The 18,530-nt window shown below is 47.4% G+C and overlaps 1 protein-coding gene across 6 annotated transcripts in view; it reads right to left on the reverse strand.

The window, feature by feature from the left end:
* KIAA0825 (KIAA0825 ortholog) overlaps nt 1-18,530 on the reverse strand; it is a 2,662,507-nt gene that overhangs the window by 844,794 nt on the left and 1,799,183 nt on the right. For all 6 annotated transcript variants that reach the window (XM_069627636.1, XM_069627637.1, XM_069627638.1 and 3 more), the window contains one exon: nt 15,861-16,000. In XM_069627636.1, the coding sequence (XP_069483737.1) occupies nt 15,861-16,000 (140 nt within the window). The remainder of the gene's footprint in view (nt 1-15,860; nt 16,001-18,530) is intronic.

Consider the following 18,530-nt stretch of genomic DNA (forward strand, 5'->3'; position numbering starts at 1 on the left):
CCAAGTGGTGAGCCGGCCGGCTCACCACTTATGTTTGAGTGACAGCTAGGCTGAGTGAATGGGGGTTTTCTGCATAAAAGCAGGGCTTTGGGGACTGGAACTTCAGAAGTCGCCACAGGACCTGAGAATCCGACGAGGGAGAAGCTGAGCCGACCTACCACGACGACACCACAGGTGGAGCCCTGCAGAACCGACTCACCACTTCCCGACGACAGAGAAGATCTCCCGGCTGGAGAGGCTTCTTCCCCTGACTGGTGGGCACAACCAGATTTCCTTTCTTTCTTCGCACCCCAGCCCGGTTTGTGGTCGAACTGCCCGTGCCAAGCAACCGGCTGCCGGAAAGCCACTCACCACTGAACCACGAATCACCGGACCGCTCCTTGTACCTGAGAAACTCCGCGGCTGGTTTCTTCCCTGGCAGTGCAACGGACTCCTGTCTTCCTCCACGACGAGATCCGCTCTTCCCCCGGACGAAGCACCGACTTGCACCCGCTGCCAGGAACAACTGCCCCCGCTGGAGCATTCTCACCATTTTAAGGTACCGTATCCGCCAGGCCTCCCTTTCTAAAGATTGCTACAAGGTAATAATAACTCCTTAACCTTCTGGACTGGGCTGGCCGCCTTGAACCTCTAATTGGTCCCTTTCTGTGGTCCAACTCCTTTTTTAACCTTTACAAGACCTTTGTGCACTGCAACCGTGTGACCTTGGACACATTTCGTTTGGATCCTCTGAAAGGGGATCCGGCCTCTTGTACTCTAACTTCACGGTTTTACTTTGCCTTCCTCCCTTGTTGTGTTCTGGAAAAAGTGTTGGGATCTGTTTCAATTTGTTCTCTACTTTTCTCTCCCTTTTTAAAACGAATTATTAGAGTGCCATCTACGTTAAGCGCTCACCGCTGTCTGAAAATAAGTGGGGCTTTACTTAAGACTTGTCTAATATTCTTTTAAGGGAGTGTATATCTTTTAGTGACTGTGTTTTTGAATTGCTTATTATTAGTGCCTGTGTGTTTTTCTAGATGTGGTTTTAAATAAATAATTATATCTCTTTTACACCAAGCCCTGGTCAGTGTTTACTTGTTCTATTGTTTGCTCTTGACCTATTGTGAATACTCTGTATACTGCCCAACTCTTCTTGAGGGAAGTCTGACTGCTCAGCCACAGCTACCAAGTGAATCTGTGTGGTACAGACTGCTACCAAGTGGGTTTACTGCCAAACACCTGTAGTCCTAAATCTTTTGCAGAGGTCCCAGAGGGAACTGCACAGGTTTCTGCCTAACACTTCGCCCAACCATCAAAGCGCTTGTTGTCCCTATCAGGAGGGATGGTAGGGTATGCAGCCTGCTTCACTGGGGCCATAGCCGCCTGCACCACCAAACTGTCCGGAGTCGGGTGCGTAGACAAGTACCAGGGGTCACCACTGGCTGGGCGGTATTTATTCGGAAGCAACTTATTCACTGCCGGGAGACTCTCTGGAGCAGTCCAAGCTGCCACCACCCTTCTTTGTAAGGCCATATGAAATGGCAACACCGGGTCAGTGGGTGGACCTTGGTCCAATATATCCGTCAGGTCATCCTGCCGAAAATCCACAGGTGGAGCAGACCACCCCAAGTACTCAGTCACCCTCGACATGAGACGCCTGTATGAGGACTTGGCATGTGTACCAGGCTCAGGCCTGCCAAACTCAACCTCCGGAGAGGTGTCTAGATCACTGGCGTCATGCAAGGACTGATGTAGGTCTTCCATTTGGCTGTGACCAGACAACAGGTCATCAGGAACCTCAGGAGGCACCACCCCCTCCTCATCCGACCCCTCTTCCACCTCTGAAATTTAGTCCAAAGGCTGGAACAAATCAAGCCTGGGGGGATGACCAGAGAAGGGCTCAAAGACAGGCCTCACTGACTTACTGAGGGCCTTCCTCAGAGTTTCTACAGCCCTCCTGGGCACCTCCAGTAAATTTTCCTCAAAAGGCGTTGAGGGCGCTGATGGAATTGGTGTCGACGTCGACCGAGGGGCCGATGACTTTGACAACGGCTTCGATAGCATCGACGACTTCCGCGGAGCCGGAACATCGAGAGAGTCCCTCAACGGACATGGCGCCGACGGCGTCTATGCCTTCTTAGAAGGCCTCAAAGGCTCCGACGGTCTCGACGGTGTCGAGGACCGGAACCTGGACCTGGCACGGCTATGGCGATCAAACTTGTCCGATCGGGACCTTGGCGGCTCCCGATGATCGTGCCGACCTCCCGTCCCCGAAGGCGTGCGAGCGGTGGCTCTAGCTCGTTCCTTGCCGGCTTCTCTCGAAGGCGCAGACGGAACGGTGCCCTGCGATTCGAAAATCGACATCATCGCCTTGCGAAATGCGTCCCATTCTGCCGGCGATGAATGCTTGTTGGGACATGCTACCCACCTTCTGGCAGAGTCCTTTGACGAGGAGGGGTAAGGTGACAGGTGACGGCGCTTCCGTGAATGCCTAGAAGAGGCAGATGAATGGCAGGAACCACTCCGAGACCGCCTGGACTTACGCCGGCGCAGAGTCGTCGGTCGAAAGTCCAGTAGATTTCGTTTTACGGGTTTTAGATACCCTACTTACCGTTTTAGATACCCTACCTACCGTTAACAACTTCTTCTGCTCCCGCAAGGCCTTCAAAGTCAGCGATTGGCAGTCATTGCAGTCGTTGGTGGAGTGGCTTTCGCCAAGGTACCAGAGGCAGACGTTGTGCGGGTCCGTGATGGACATTTTGGAACCGCAGTCCCGACACTTTTTGAAGACCGACTTCAGGGTAGAAGAAGACGAAGAAATGATCTCAAACTTTCACAACGAAGTAGAAGAATCGAGCGCGCCGAGATTCCAAAGCAAACACGTTCGCGGAAAAAATGGAACTGAGGCTATGGGCGCCGTGCGTCCTATATATAACATCCAGTGACGTCGACCGTCGATGGAGGCCTTCGAGGGACAGCGTATCGACGTCATCAAAGCAGGACACCTATGCCGAAAAAGTTTTCCAAAGCAGCACAGCTGTAGTAACTACTGTCAAAGATGTGGAATACGTCGGAGGACACAATCCCTTCGAATATGTGATTCTGTATTGCTCGTCCCATGTCTGCACCGAATAAAATAAAGTTGTTAAAAAAAAGGGGGTTTACTGAAGGAAGTGCAGAAGGTGCTTGACAAGATTGTGGCCATTGAAGTGAAGGGGTGGGCGGAGATTCAGAGTAAAACAGTACACCATTGAAAATGAATAAAGGAAGGCGAAAGGGAAATGGCACAACAATTGCAGGCAAATGAGGGGGAACTGGTACAGAGGAAGCTGGCTAAAATAGCTGTAGAGGGGGCAGTGTCCACACCTTCACAGACAGAGGAGACACAGATGGGCGAATAGTGGCATTCTGGCCAGAAGGAGGACAAGGGCAGTGGGGAGGCGGACAGCAGTACCCCACCCAGGAGTGGCAACACGGAGGTGAGTAGCGTGGAAGGAGCAGATTCAGGGGGGGGGAGCAGGGGCTTCAGAGGAATGGGTGCGAAAGGAGCAGGCATGTGTTCCTCACAGTGTTGGAACTGCGGGTTGTGGGTACACTTTTCAAGAAATGAGGAAGCAGGCCAGACCTTCGATCCAACACATACAATAATTACCACCCACCACTGGCGAATACACCACAGATGCTGACACCAAGAATGACCTCCATACCTTATGAAACACACTCAGCATACACACAACTCCCACCCCGGCACCCGGGGGCACAAGCACAGCAACATCAGCACAAATAACCGCAATACCCACAGCAGACGATGCCCCAGCACGTAAATGGTAAGATGCACACTCCCAACGATATAGTGCCTTATCGGGGGTGGGGGCTGGTGAGCGTGATGGGAAATAACCCGTTCACATTCCCCCAGGTTGGCCACATACCCGGATTAGTACAGCCCACAGAGAGTGCTTGTGTTCACAGTACTATCTATGACAGTTCACCCTGATGAGGAACCCTTGGTGGGTACAGAAATAGGAAACAAACACTTCATCTTTATGGTCGACACAGGTGCCACAAAATCATGCATCAGTGAGGGAGATTTCCCACTATCAGGCCACACTCTTGACATGCAGGGATTCTCTGGGGCTGTCTCCACTGTTCCATACACTAAAGAGGTTGACATCAAAATAGGGGGGAAGGTGGTGGGGGCTCCCCTACCCTATTCTGAAAGCTCATCAGTGAACTTGCTGGGCAGGGATCTGCTCAGCAAGCTCAACATGACGATATAATTCACAGACAGTGGCATAGTATGTGCCACGCCAGGGATGTGCGCATTAAGGGCAAAGCTAATAATACATGCCATGGCAGGGGAAGTTGTGGTCTGTGGAATCCCCACAGACCCAGACATGTTTCTGTATGGAATAACTGTGCTTCTGGAGACGATGCCTCAGATTGGTAAAGGGTGTTGGCGGGTGCCATCATATTTTATTTTTCGCCCTGTCGTGACCCCTGAACTGGCACCAGGTACGATATATCCCTAGATTTACAACGGTTGGTGATCACGGAAAAAAGGATTGTTGTAACTGGGACTGACCAGGACGGATGCAAGTGGTGCACAGTACTTTACATTGACCCCACGATACCTCTAAAGGAGGTGACTGATGCTGAACTGTTCGCAGACAGACCAGAGGATTGAGAAATTGTTCTAGCAATATGTATACCCTTTGAGATAATAGTGCAGTAGAGGAGGGTCCAATGCCCCATGATGGCCCCTGCAGCCCAACCCCAGTTCACGGATGCAGATTTAGGGCAGGTGCCCAAGAGACCATGGACAACTAACCCCCATGACGTAGGGTTCCTACAGGGAATGACCCCAGTAGACATACCATTGAAACCAGGACCATGTTACCCCAAGTAAAATAATACCCAATTTCCAGGGAGGCAGAAGAGGGAATTAAAGATACCATCACTGCCCTCTTGACCCAGGGAATAATTGTACCTTCTACCTCCCCATGGAACATGGCCAAACATCTCATAAAAAAGGCAATGGGGGCAATTGGAGGATGTTTCAGGATTTGCGTGTCCTAAATGATGTTATGCAGCAAGAGTTTCCTGTGGTTCCTTACCCTGCCATGATTTTGTGTAGCATCCCCGAAGCAACAAAGTACTTCACAGTGGTTCACCTTAAAAATGCCTTTTTCTCCATACCTCTGCACCCGGACTCTCAGTACCTCACCGCCTTTACTCATGGGGGAATGAGGTTCGAACACACAAAATTGCCTCAGGCGTACTGTGAAAGCCGCAGCATTTTCAACAGAATACTCCACGCAGATTTAGGGAACTGTTACGCTCACCTTGCCTCCACAGGGGCGCCGAACGAAGCTGGGCGGTGACTGTCTCCACCTGCGTCACACAAAGCGGAGTGGTGAATGGCTGCACATGCCCTCTCTGTTTTACCCTTCCGTCACGAATGAAGGTTTGCCTGGAATGTTGATACAAAATATTAACTTGCCATAAGGAGGAGGACCGGCTCCCACCTCCCGTGACCTCCTTGTGCACCCCTCTACTATTTCTCACCTTAGAGTTATGAATGGCAGACTCTCCGTCCTGCGACTGTATGCAGGTGTGCGTTGCTGTTCATAGGATCTAGTTACATCACTGATCCTGCGGGCTGCTGTAGAGTCTTGAAAAACTGTGACTCTGTAGGTAAGTCTCTATGCCAATAGTTTCTTGGTATAGTTTGCTTAGAGTTCAAGTTGCCAAAATCCTCACTACTGTGCTTGTTTCTTTGTAGATGGGGTTTTGATGTGCCCGATGAAGAGTGCCTCCTCTCCACAATGATGAGCAGAATTCCAGAGGTGAGTTTCAATGCTAACGCGAAGTGACAATGTCTAAAATACGGTACTTGTCCCTCTGCGTGACTAACCTGCTGTTCCTTTTCTGTTCTCCAGGTGCGGTGACTCCGGAAAGGCGATCGCGTGAAGGTGTCTCGATTGATCGCAAGAGTGTGCAGCCTTAGGGTGAGTATTAGTGCTGGTGTAATGTTGAAATGTCTTTAATGTGGCCTTTTTCCTCTGCGCGGCTAATCTGATGTTTCTTTACTGTTCGGCAGGTGCAGTGACACCGGAGTGGCGATCGCGTAAAGGTGTCTCAAGGCATCACAAGAGTGTGCAGCCTTTGGGTGAGTATTAGCGCTGGCGTAATGTTGAAATGTCTTTAATGTGGCCTTTTTCCTCAGCAGCTAACCTGATGTTTATTTACTGTTCGGCAGGTGCGGCGGCTCTGGGGCGACTGAAGATCGATTGTCAGCTAAGAACTTAACTGCTGTCTTTGTTCTTGTTTTCTAACTCTCCTACTTTCTTTCTCCACAGGCGATGGTTCGTGAATCTCAGTACGGACGTGGCTGAAGACCGGGTTGACTGAAGCTGGCAGACACGGTGAGCGTTACGCTGCAGGAGTGCAGAATAATGCGAGTGCAGAATAACTGTTCTTAGGGTGTGGTTTATATAGCCTCATACAAAAAGTCCCAAGTGAAGTAGTCCCTCCAACCACACCCTGCACAAGTAGTTGTAACGCTCACCTGGTATCCACGGGGACGTCACTCAGCCTGTTCTGACCTCTTACGACCTCGAACACTTCCCTGGAGGCTATTCGACTGGAGATTGGGCCTGAAACACAGGATTGGTAGAGCTTAACTCCCTATTGTCTCTGTGTGCTTGAACCCCTTCTTCCCCGGGGTCCAACCCTTCCGTTTGATCCACAGCTCACCTTGTTTTCTTGGATAGTGTGCTCGCCGTCCTGCTTTCAGCGCAGCGGCGCGTTGATTGATGCAGGCTCATTGCTGCCTAGTTACTTCACCGGCAAGAGTCCGACAGGTAAGTATAATGAGTCTTTTGAACAGTTCTCTAACTTCGTTCCTTTCCTTCCTTAGATGATGGCCGGCGTCCGGGGATGGCGGCGTGCTGCTGAGAGGAGTAGCGCAGAAGGCGAGTGAGAGTGCGATGCGCAATGCACCCCATTCGTATTTGCATTGAACTGAGTTCTTTTTCTGTGTCTTTTAGGTGCTGCGACTTTTTCAGTGTGGATGCCGGTTATGAACAACAAATGTGGTGGGTAAGCACGGTATGCGGCGCCTCTAGATGTTTCCACGCTAACCTGGAGTGTCTTTTCCCTCTTGCAGATGGATGAGAAGTTCCGGAGACAGAGTTCCCCCAGAGCGGCTGGGATTCAAGTAAGCGTTTGAAGCTCGTACAGTATTTAAAAATAAGCGAAGTTTTGCAGAATGCTTACTAATGCCTTTTTTCTGTTCTTTTCCCTTTTCCTTAGGAAGCAGCGTGCCGGGATGGGAATGACACCGCCAAAGATGCCCGCAGGACAGAAGGAGCGATGAATGATGGGCAGAAGCGCCGCAAGGTAAGGCTGTTCCTAACGGTGTTCTTGTTCTTGCAGGAGCTGAGCGCAGAAGAAAGATGCAGGCCTACTGGAGACCGATCCGAAACGGCGAGTGTCACACTGCAGGTGCAGAAAACGCAAAACATGTTTCTCAGCCTGGGTGTAGCTTAAATAGTCTCTGGGTATCCCAGGTGTCTCTGGGCTGAACCACACCCAAAGGACTAGACCGCACATGCAGTTCTGGGAACCAAAATATGTGGGGGCATCCATCTTGTCCCCATCAATGCACTACAAGTCCAATCCCCAATGTTATCCTATGGGAGTGAGTGAGTCTGGTGCCACAAGCGCCAAGTCTGACTCCAAGTGGGTCTTTGGAGGGATGGAGAGGCCCTTGAGGGCCATGTAGGTGGTCACGGCCTGGCTCCAGCCTGACATCTTGGAGGGCTGGGGACATCAGGGGCAGGAATCATGACAGCAGTCCCAGGTAAATTAGTCCCTCCAGCATGCCTCAGAGTGGGCTGAATGCGATTTCTCTTCCCCTGCAACCTGCCTTACTTGAAAGAATATTATGAGCCTGGCGCCAAGGGTGCCAGGACAGAGTCCAGAAAGTCTTGAGGCAACCTTTTGGGGCTATAAAGGTCCCCATAGGTGCTAGTACCTGGGGCAGGCTGGTCTGCTCCTGATGTCTGGGGGCAAGCACCATGACAGAAACATTCAAGTGTCCAGCATAATCATTCAGTAAGTGGACCACTTGCTGGTATGCAGCGACTCTGAGCAACACTGCAGGCATGACTCAATCACACTCTTACAGCTCCTGGCCCACAAGGGGTACAAAGTTGACAAGGCAAAGCTACAGTACTGTCTACAAGAAGTGTTATACTTAGGCCAGTTAATATCAGTACATGGCAAACAAATAATACCTGACCGCGAGGCCTCAGTGCATGCCGCCCACGACAGTAAAATATATGCAAAAGTTCCTAGGGTTGTGCAATTACTGCAGAGCATGGGTTCTTGATTATGCAGCATACACAAGACCGTTCCTACAGGGCCTCAAAGAAGCATAAAAGACAAAAAACAAAATAGCATGGACTGAAGAAATGTTACAGAATTTTAATGACCTAAAAGAGGTAAATTCGAATGCCTCCGTGCTAGCAACACCAGATTATACACAGGAATTTTACTTATTTTTGCACTCTAAAGGCCAACTCATGACTGCTGTGTTAATACAGAAAAGCAGAATGGGCCACAAAAGCCTTTGGCCTATTACAGTGGCTCCTTAGACTCTGTGATGCAAGGACAGTTCGCTTGCGAACAGGCAGCTGCAGCATTTGCGATTGAGAATAGCTCCACAATTGTCATGGGCTGTTCAATTACACTATGCGTGGAACATGCCATTTTTGCCATTTTAGAAAGATCAAAATCTACCCTGACTACCCAAAAAGCATCAGCATACAAGATAATTCTCTCCAGCACAAACATTCACATTGTACGATGCAAAACAGTAAACCCTGCAACATTCATAACAGAATGTGCACTGATGAGGATTTGGCCAGGCACGACTGTGTAACATACGAGGGGAAGGAGGATGACATCCCCAAAGCAAAGAACAGGCCACTCGAAGAGGTTCAAGGAGGGGGGTGGGGGGGAGTTCCTCTTTGTTGATGGGTCAGCAACAATTGACCAGGACAATGGGATCAGACATACAGGGGCAGCAGTGGTACGCCTAGTGGACGGTGAATAAGAGACACTAATTCTAAAAAGACTACCAACACATTATTCCACACATGCAGTGGAACTCATTGCACTCATTGAAGATCTATAAGCACAACAGGGGTGTCCATTTATTTGGACTTGGCTAACGTCACAACCATAAGTGCACACTGGTCTTGCGCGATGGCAAAGGAGAGTCTTCAGCAGGGCAGATGGGTCCCCGGTACAGCATGCCGCATTATTAGAAAAACTGATTTTCGCACTCTCCCAGACCTGTGTAGTGGCAGTCGTTAAATGCACCACCCATACTAACAATACTGACACACAGTGTCACTCGGTAACGCTGCCACAGCTACCGCTGCCAAACAAGCAGCATATCTCCCAGTACTCATTGTAGCTGAATATGTTCTAACAACATCTGCCAGTGACCAGCACCCTGCGTCATACAATGCCTTGCCCATTGAATATTGTAGTATTGAACTACAAGGAAGGGTCCCAGAGGAGGAGAAGCAGTTGTGGATCAAAAGGGTGTGCAAACAATCCCCTACTGATTTATTGTGGCGGCAGGAATGCACAGGAAAAGCAGTCATGCCACACAAACTGTCGGTGATAGCATTCAATCAACTCCATCACCCCTCCCACAGCTCCAAGCACCACATTGCAACTGATATACAAGAGGACTGGTTTGTTCCGAACATTCAGCAACATTTGACAAGTATGGTCATTAGATGCACAAAGCGCCAAAGTTTTAGCACAGGCATAACATTACGAACACTGAGAGGCACTGTGCCCCGCCCCATTGGACCATTCCGCGAGTTGCATATTGCCTACGCGAACATGGGCGAGAGATGCAGCTGGTCTCGGTATCTGATCGTTGTCATCTGCCCCTTCTCACATTGGGTGGAGGCGGGTCCTTGTGCACATTCAAATGCCAAATGAGCAGTGACATTTCTGGTCCGCAAAGTGTTCCCCTGATGGGGCGTGTGTGATGTGTTCAGATCAGATAATGGCATCACTTTTTAAATGAATTGTTTAAAGACATTACTGCCCTACTTGGCATTAAACTCCGAATGTGTACAATTTATCACCTCCAATCTAAAAGTTGGAGAGGATCAACGGGCTCCTTAAAAGTAAGCTGTCTAAGCTTTGCATCACAGTGATGAAAACTGGGTGCTTTGCTTACCGTTGGCCCTGTTTTGTTTGCACACACAACCTGAGCAAGGACCACCATTCATCACCCCATGAGGTGGTAACTGGTCGCTCCATGCACACACCAATATCTCTGATTAAAAGAGCATCAGGCGCACATAGGGCAGCAGATATTCTATGTGACGAGTTTAAAGACTATTTGCCAACACTAACGCAAGCCATCAAATGCATTTCCTGACAGATTGCATCACCACGATCAGAAGACGTATCAGGCATCACAGCTGACTCCACGCCTGATTCCCCTCCAACTCAACCGCTACTGCCAGGAGAACTTGTCTACGTACAATCTTTTGTCCGCAGGTTGAACAGCCACAGAGTGAATGGATCGTTCAAGGTAGTTTATTGCACTCCTCTACTGGTGAAAGTTATGGGGCTCCGTTTATTGGATCCACCGGTCCGACGTTCGGAAGGCACCTTCAAACATTGCACCAGCACTTTAAAAGACTGGCAGTGTACATCTACCTCACTGCCCTTCACACTACCATATTGACCGACCACCACAAACCTGTGCACTTGCACTGCTGCTAAAAATGAAGGATACAGTGAGGAATCTGACACTTTTTGCATCTGTCGCTCTGTCTCTATCTCTCTCTTTCTCCCCTTTTCATTTTCTTTCTCTAACATTTTGTGTGCATACATTTTCCTTTTCAGATTGAAGAAAAATAAGGAACCAGTGGTTTCAAATCACTCTGTATATGTTATAAAACAGTATACTTATAGTATTACATCTAGATTTTCATATTCGTATATGTGTGCAATGCATTATATAGCTGGCTTGTTTTCTATTTCGATGGTTAGTTTCTGGATTTATTTAGGGGCTTCTTTTATATTACAGGATTATATAAAAGAGGGGGGTTGTGGGGAAAGGAGAACATTACAATTTCATTGAATATAATAAGGCAAATACACAATTAAAAGAAACTGAATATGCACTTTCCCAAGGCCCAACTTTACACACCAGCATGTCAATGGTTCTGTGCATAGTAATAATCAACCCCCTCGCACTGGATCGTTAGAATATATTGCCAGGTCCCTATTGTTCCCAAGATTTCTCAATACTTTTCACAGCTCCACCTCTACTAATGTAGATAACAGTAGCACTGTTATTAATGGCTATATAGGTACACCCAAACGTACAAGGACACAAGCACGAAAGGCAAAATACGACGCCTACCTAGGGCTTGGTCTTGACGTCATAGAAGATATGCATCAACCTGAAGTCTCTAATAGCTGGTATACAGACATGAGCTCGGTTGGGAGGAATAAAGTGAATGGCAGTTGCTATGTGTGTTCGTTGATACTGCATTCGCCAGGGACACTCAAGGTCCTAGTGCCAAAGGAAATACCAATTTTAGAGGCACAATGCCTAGCACACCTTGGGCTATGTAGGCTCACAGGCACTTTTCGGCACACAATGTGAGGCTCAAAAATGTTGATCCAGTTCGCCTGAAATACAACAATCCAAAGAACAACCAATGCCTGAAAAGACCCTACTTGGTAATACAAGGACTAAAATACACAAATAACAAATGGCAAGAAACAACAGTAAGCTGAAAGGCAGAGGGCCTAATGGGCTACGAACAAGGGTTCTGGCACGGGTAGGAGCAGCATGTGCACCGTTCTGGACTGAACACATAACATTGAAGCAATGGAGAAACCAGTGAAAATGCACAGAGAAGAAACATATGAACTTTACTTTTACAGTGCTGGAACAATACCTTTAGTGTCCATCGAACATTGCAATAAGACTGTTCATTCCTGATCTCAAGAAAGGCATGGCAGCAGTGATGGATTACTACAGGGTGTGTGGCCAACAAGCGTACTTGCACCTCCCACCATCATGGAGGGGCTATTGTTCGCTGGCCATGCTGCACTCAGCCCTACCTGTAATCCCAGAAGTACATTTGCAAGGGGGGACCAACAGAGACCTTTACCCCCACCAGCTTTCCATCCCTGGAAGAAGAAACGAAAAACCTGTTGCCAGCACCAGAGTTCCACTCCCTTCCTGGGAAAGAAAAACATGACAAATTGCGGTGGAAGAAGAGAGCGAACCATCTGTCCAAAGACTCATCAAACTTGATCGAGGAAATCCCAGACAAATATAGACTCTTCAGCAAAGCAGAGACTTTCTTTGCCTCATTGCTACTACCCTGTGTGCAGGCTGCAGTCAATGCTAAATGGCTGCAGATCGTCCACTGGGAACTGATTCAACTGGCTAACGACACCAAACAAAGTTTCAATGTCATAAAGGTGGAGCTCAGCACTCTAAGGCTGATGACGATACAGAATTGATAAGTCCTGGATATGCTTACTGCAATGGAAGGAGGCGTGCACAAGAAAATCAGGGATTCCTGCTGCACATTCGTGCCTCCCGAAGATGCAGAGAATGGCTCTCTGTCACACATAATAGAAGATGTACACAACCTGGAAGTGCGCACGAAGAAGCTGGAATACAAAATGAAGACTGGTTTCATCTGACTTTATACTTGGACTCCATCCTGGCTAGGGCGATTGTGAAGGTGCTGGTGCCTGTCATCATCTTTAATTTGGTCATTTTTTGCACGTGCCAGATGGGACTCTGATGTTGTGGCAAAGGAGTGCCCAATAATGCAATGATGATGGTCTCAATTGGGGTAGCCAGAGAGTGGTACCCAAACAAACCCTGTATGGTAAAGCTTATTGCCCTTTCCACCGCCAGGGCACACTCACTACACCCCCACCAGACCCTGAGAATTACACAAAGAACTGGATCGACCTAGCTGGAGATGGGGGTTGCATATACATGACATGCACTCCAGAAGCACATGCCCAGTCTGGGTCAACTTTGCAAGATGTTTGTAGGGCATGGGTTCCAAAGGACAGGTCACCACCATTCCTGGAAGCTGAAAGGCTAGGGATGGTGTGAAGGGGGGAAGAGAACAAAGAACACTGCAGGGGAGATTGTTAATTTAGGATTAACGAAAGTGGGGGAATGTTGGGAAGGGCCTTCCCACCTCCCAGGCAAAACCTTAATACATGCTAAGAGAGCACCTGGGGTGGGGAGGTGCACATAACAGAGGGTGCATGATCACCTTAGTGCATGCATTACAAGCTATATTGTAGATACAGGAGCAAACGCCATCTCAGCAAGCAGCAGCCATCTTAGAAGTAGGCCCAAGCACAACGAACATCATTTTGTGTGTTAGTATTAGATCCCCTTGCATGAGTGCAAACATCACCCCCAACCCGGCCAGCTCTCACAGAATCCACAAAAACCTTTATTGTTCTAAGGAAGTCACAGGCCCTCGCACCCGGGAAAGAATGTGCCCTGCAAGGTCATGAGAAGGGAACAGAGCACCTCTTGGCAGTACCATCCCACGGGACAGATAGTAAAGCCCTCCTGCCCCATACAGCTTTGCCATGCTTTCATCCATGACCCCCGCATGCCATCGCACTGCCAAAACCCAGACCACTGACCATAAAACTTTTACGCCCCTCGGCTGATCACTAAGATCAGAAGGCAAGGCTATCGCACCTTCAGAAATGGGTCACATGATTTGTGCTGCGAGGTGCAGGGTAGCATCAAAAGTATAACCTAAAACTAAGATGGAGGACCTTGGGAGTTGCTGATCTGTCTGTGAGTGAGTGAAGCGTGTGAGTAAGTGTGACCTCGGATCTCCGCCACAAGCCTATCCCTATATCAGCCAGGTGCTTGTTACAATGATAAAATAACATTGTTTGTGTTAGCAGCCAATGGCCCTCATTAGGACCTTGGCGGAGGACCATGGCGCTATTAGCACCATGGTCCATGGCGCTAAGCTGCCAACTCCGCCATGGGGGTTGGCGGACTTACCGCCCCATTCCGAGATTGGCGGGGCGGTAAGTCCCCAATCCCCATTTACCCTTCCCCATTCCCATTTCTGGCCCCATAGGGCATAATGGGAGTGGGGAAGCCGTTAATTACGCCACCGTAAATTACGGTGGCGTAATTAACAACAAGGTCCCTTAGCGCCATGGATTTTAACGCCTGCTAAAAGCAGGCGTTAAAATCACAATGGCGCTAAGGGAACTCGTACTCAGGCGGTAAGGGGCGCCATGGTTTACGCCGGCGTAAACCCCTTACCGCCTGGGTCCTAATGAGGCCCAATGAATTTTTAGACCAACTTCACCTCGGATGACAAACCCAGCAGCACCCACATGGACGGAGATCAACAGGTGGACGATGGACCAATGGCCTGGCATCCCATATGGCGCAGGCACTATATGTGTAGAGCTTGTCCAGTTAGGATTGTAGAATTGTGTCATGTATGATTACGTCATTAGTGACGATATATGTGCTTATAATTTGCTGCACGTCCCTAAGGAATTCAGAGCCCTCGGCAACAGCAGAGTTCTTGGCTGATGCATTTGTATTTTGGAGAAATAAATACTTGTTATTCTTGCAAGGGTGACTTGGGCCTTTTTCACTAGTGGCCTGTATTCTTTCTGGTGTGAGTGTGCAGGGGCGTGCCTTCAGTGGCCAGTTCATAAAGAATGCCATTTTACACTGCAACAACATGGCCATTGACATGACAAAATGACTTTTATAGAGGAACGGCCCATCTACGGTATCCAGTAATATGGTTGCTGCAAAAACTCCAGCTGAAAAAAAGGAAGGGTTTTTTTTGGTCAATTTTCACACATATATATATGTGGGAGTCGGGTTAGGGTCATTATTTATTGTATGGGGAGTATGGAGGGGGCTGTGGGTGGTCTGCCCAGCTTATAAAGTGCAACAAAAAAGGCCTTTGTTGCCACTTTACTTAGTTGTCTGTCGGAACAGCAGCAGCAAATAATGTGCACAACTGTGTTAATACCTTCTTTGGTCACTCTCTTAACTCCTCCTCACTCCCACCCAAGATAAAGCTGGAGTTCCACCAACTGGCAAGGTGATGGACAGGGCTAGACTTTAAAGCAGTCGCCTTCATGTACAACAATACCGTTCCCAGTGAAAAGATATTTTTATAAAGATCTTTTCACTAAAAGGTCGCTTTAGAAAGACCACTCCGTTACCGCATGGAGCAGTCTTTCTAAAGAGAACGACCACGCCCCTGCCCCACACGAGTGCGCGCCGCTGGGATTGACAGGCTCTGTGGGACTAGGAAGCAGATGGCGAGGAGAACGGGTAAGTGTGTGTGTGTGTTGTATGTATGTGTTTTGGTTTAAGGGCTTGGGAGTGCTGGGACTGAAATCCTGCAGGGGGAGCGTGGGGATAGGCGGCTGGGTCTGAAATTCTGCGGGAGAGGGTGGGGGTGAGTGGCTGTTGGGGTGGAAGTAGGGAAGAACAATGAGGGACTCGGGGGGGGGGGGGGTTGAATGAAACCCACCGAATATTTAAAAAATAAAAGTGAAAAACACATTTTAAAGTCTCAAGAGAAAAAGACCTTTACAAGTAATCAGTCTTTTTCTCTTGAGACCTTTAAAAAAGATAATTTCACATAGAACCAACAATACCCGAGGGAAAACATATAACATGTTCAAAAAATGACAAGCTAATTAACATGATTTTTTTAAGCAACTGCAAAGCTAAAATGATAAAGCAACATAATGTAGAAAACGCTTACTTGAGCCACTCAGCAAAATTCCAGCTATGAGACCACCATGAAGCAGCAAGGTTTCCAAAAGCAAGCTCCGATTGCAATAGGGTTGTGACAAGAGGAGTTTCAGTTGACCCAGGATCATCATTTCTCCTACAGATGGAGTCCTTTTAGAATGTAAGATAAAGACCAAATGATGCAGTTAATTTATCTATGAAATTAATAGCTTTAAAGTGCAGATGTAATGCTAATTCCTTTAAATGTCAATTCATCCCAGATTAGTCAGATAATGCTTTCATGCTTGCTTACTTTAAGGCTGCTCAGGGAAAGAATTACTTTTAATCTTAGCTAGCTAAAAGCAAATTAGCATTTGTGCAACTGCCAACTACACAACTGATACCAGGAAGCTGCACTTATCTCTTTTTGAAAGCATGTATTTTCTTGTTCCATGAAGAAAATAGCACTGCGTTATTTCATTAGAGTAGGATTTGCAGTCACCATGTTTCTTAAACATTATAGGAAATTGTTTAGCAACGGAATACAAAATAAATCATCGAGACATAAAATATGACTAGTTATTCACAGAGCAAAAAACAAATCCGATGCTAGCGAAGAAAAAAGTATGGAGCACGGACTGGCATTTAACATGCGAACAAAGACGGAACTGCAGAATGATGGCTGATGTCCCAGGAGAGGCCAGAGAGCATGGGAGTTTGCAAGCTTACTTGACGCTATTTCCTAATGTGTCAGCCAGATCTACCTATCTAAGATTCAGACTAAACTTAATGGACACTAAAGAACGCCGCTATGCACACAACTCTACTACAGAGTTATTGTGTCGCTTTTGCAAAACTGGAAACGAGACGTTGAAACACCTTACACTTTTCTGTTCCAACCTACGCACATTAAGAACTCGCACGTTCGGTCCGGTGTTTGCAAAAATGCAGACACGGTGTGCGGATGACTGGTGGAAAGGGATATTCGAAGGATCAAACCGTCCGCTGATGTTTGCTTTAATAACATTTCTCGACGAACTGAATAAACGTCTAAAAACAGACTTGGTACCAGCGGTCTCAGAACCCTAGATTCAATGACACTCCAAGGAGGAATCACTTTTATTTTCTATGTAATGATGATAATTCGCAACAGCAAAAGGACTAATCACAGGAGATTGAAGATATATATGGATGGGGTTTAATTTGAGGTCAGTTGGGTTGCGTGTTGTTTCATTGGCCTCTCTTGGGGTTGTCGTTATCTTTTGTTTTTTGTTTTTAAAGGTTTGTATAAACCGTATAAAAAAAAAAATAAAAAAAAAAAAAAAAAACAAACAGCTGAGGATACTTACACCATGGCACACATTACATTAACAGTGTGATGACGCAGAGACAAAATTGAAGGTGAGTCAGTACCGCCAAACTAATTATCTAGTTATTGAGGATACATGTGCAGGGGTGTTTGAAGCAGGCCCAAATCCAGTGCGATGATCCGGTGGAGTCATCACTGATTCCCTGCCTGTAATCTCCTCCCATATGGCCAGGGGACAGCATCTGCTACTGATACTGACCATTGGGGTAGCTACATGAGAGGAGACAGTTTGCAGTGAGATGTTGTGGCTCCATCAAATGAGACACAGTATCCCCCATTTTCCCTTTAAAATAACTCCCCATGTCTGAAAACCTTATCGCCTATTATCATTTATCCAATCCCTTTCCTATGAAGAGCAGGAAAACCCTTTTTTACCAAAACTATGGACCAATCTTCCCACCTTGGGCTGATTTGCCAAAGTAATGAAATCACCTCTTTCATTTCCCCTTGTCAATCAATCATAATTAACTTGCCATCAAAACATTTTGAAAATGCTTCTCCGAATTCCATAAGTTAATCATTCACAATGGACTTCTGTTCCCAGAATTCACAAAATACTGGGACGAAGAAGAAGAAGGATAACGCAATGTGGAGAAAAAGATACTACAAACCCAAATGAACAAATGTCCTGGCAGTGGAGTATACAAGGCAATCACAAGTATGTGGAGTAAATCAAAAGTCCTGATAGGAGAGAACACAAGGCAGTCTCACGAAGAGTGAATCTGAAGTCCTGGCAGGGGAATACACCAGGCAATTGAAGAGGATTGTGTTAAGCAAGTTTCATGTGCAAGTGTTGTACTTGGCCAAGAAGTGCCCAAAGATTTGTTCTTGAAAGATACTGTGAAGTCAGTCACGTTTTGTGGACAAGAGTTGTACTTGGCCAAGAGAGGCCCAAAGAACTATGGTGTATGAAAACCTCAAGGAGTAAAGAAGAATCCAGGGGCAGGAGGCTACCCTCTGAAACCAAGAACTTTATCCTTGAAGAAACTTTTATTTAAGTCATTTATCCTTCCTTTATGAACACTTTTTCCAAACCACTCAAGGTTAAAGACACTTCCCTTTTTCACCTTAGAGTTAAGTTTGTAGTGTGAGGGTCAGAATAGAACAATGGACATGGGACAGTTTTGTTTTTGACACCCTGAAAAAGACAGAGCCTTAGTTTTTGCTTAGGTAGGGAAATTCCTCAAGAGCAGGGACAGAGAGGCATTTCCCCAACCCCCCCTAGTCTTTAGCAAAATTATTTAACCAAAAATAGGACAAGCTTGTGTCCGACTCATTTCTGACTCCTCACACCAGGAACCACAGCATTCTCGTGGATTTGTCTGTTTCAAG

The sequence above is a fragment of the Ambystoma mexicanum genome, chromosome 6p (assembly GCF_040938575.1).
Source record: "Ambystoma mexicanum isolate Mex_15411 chromosome 6p, UKY_AmexF1_1, whole genome shotgun sequence".
Taxonomy (NCBI): domain Eukaryota; kingdom Metazoa; phylum Chordata; class Amphibia; order Caudata; family Ambystomatidae; genus Ambystoma; species Ambystoma mexicanum.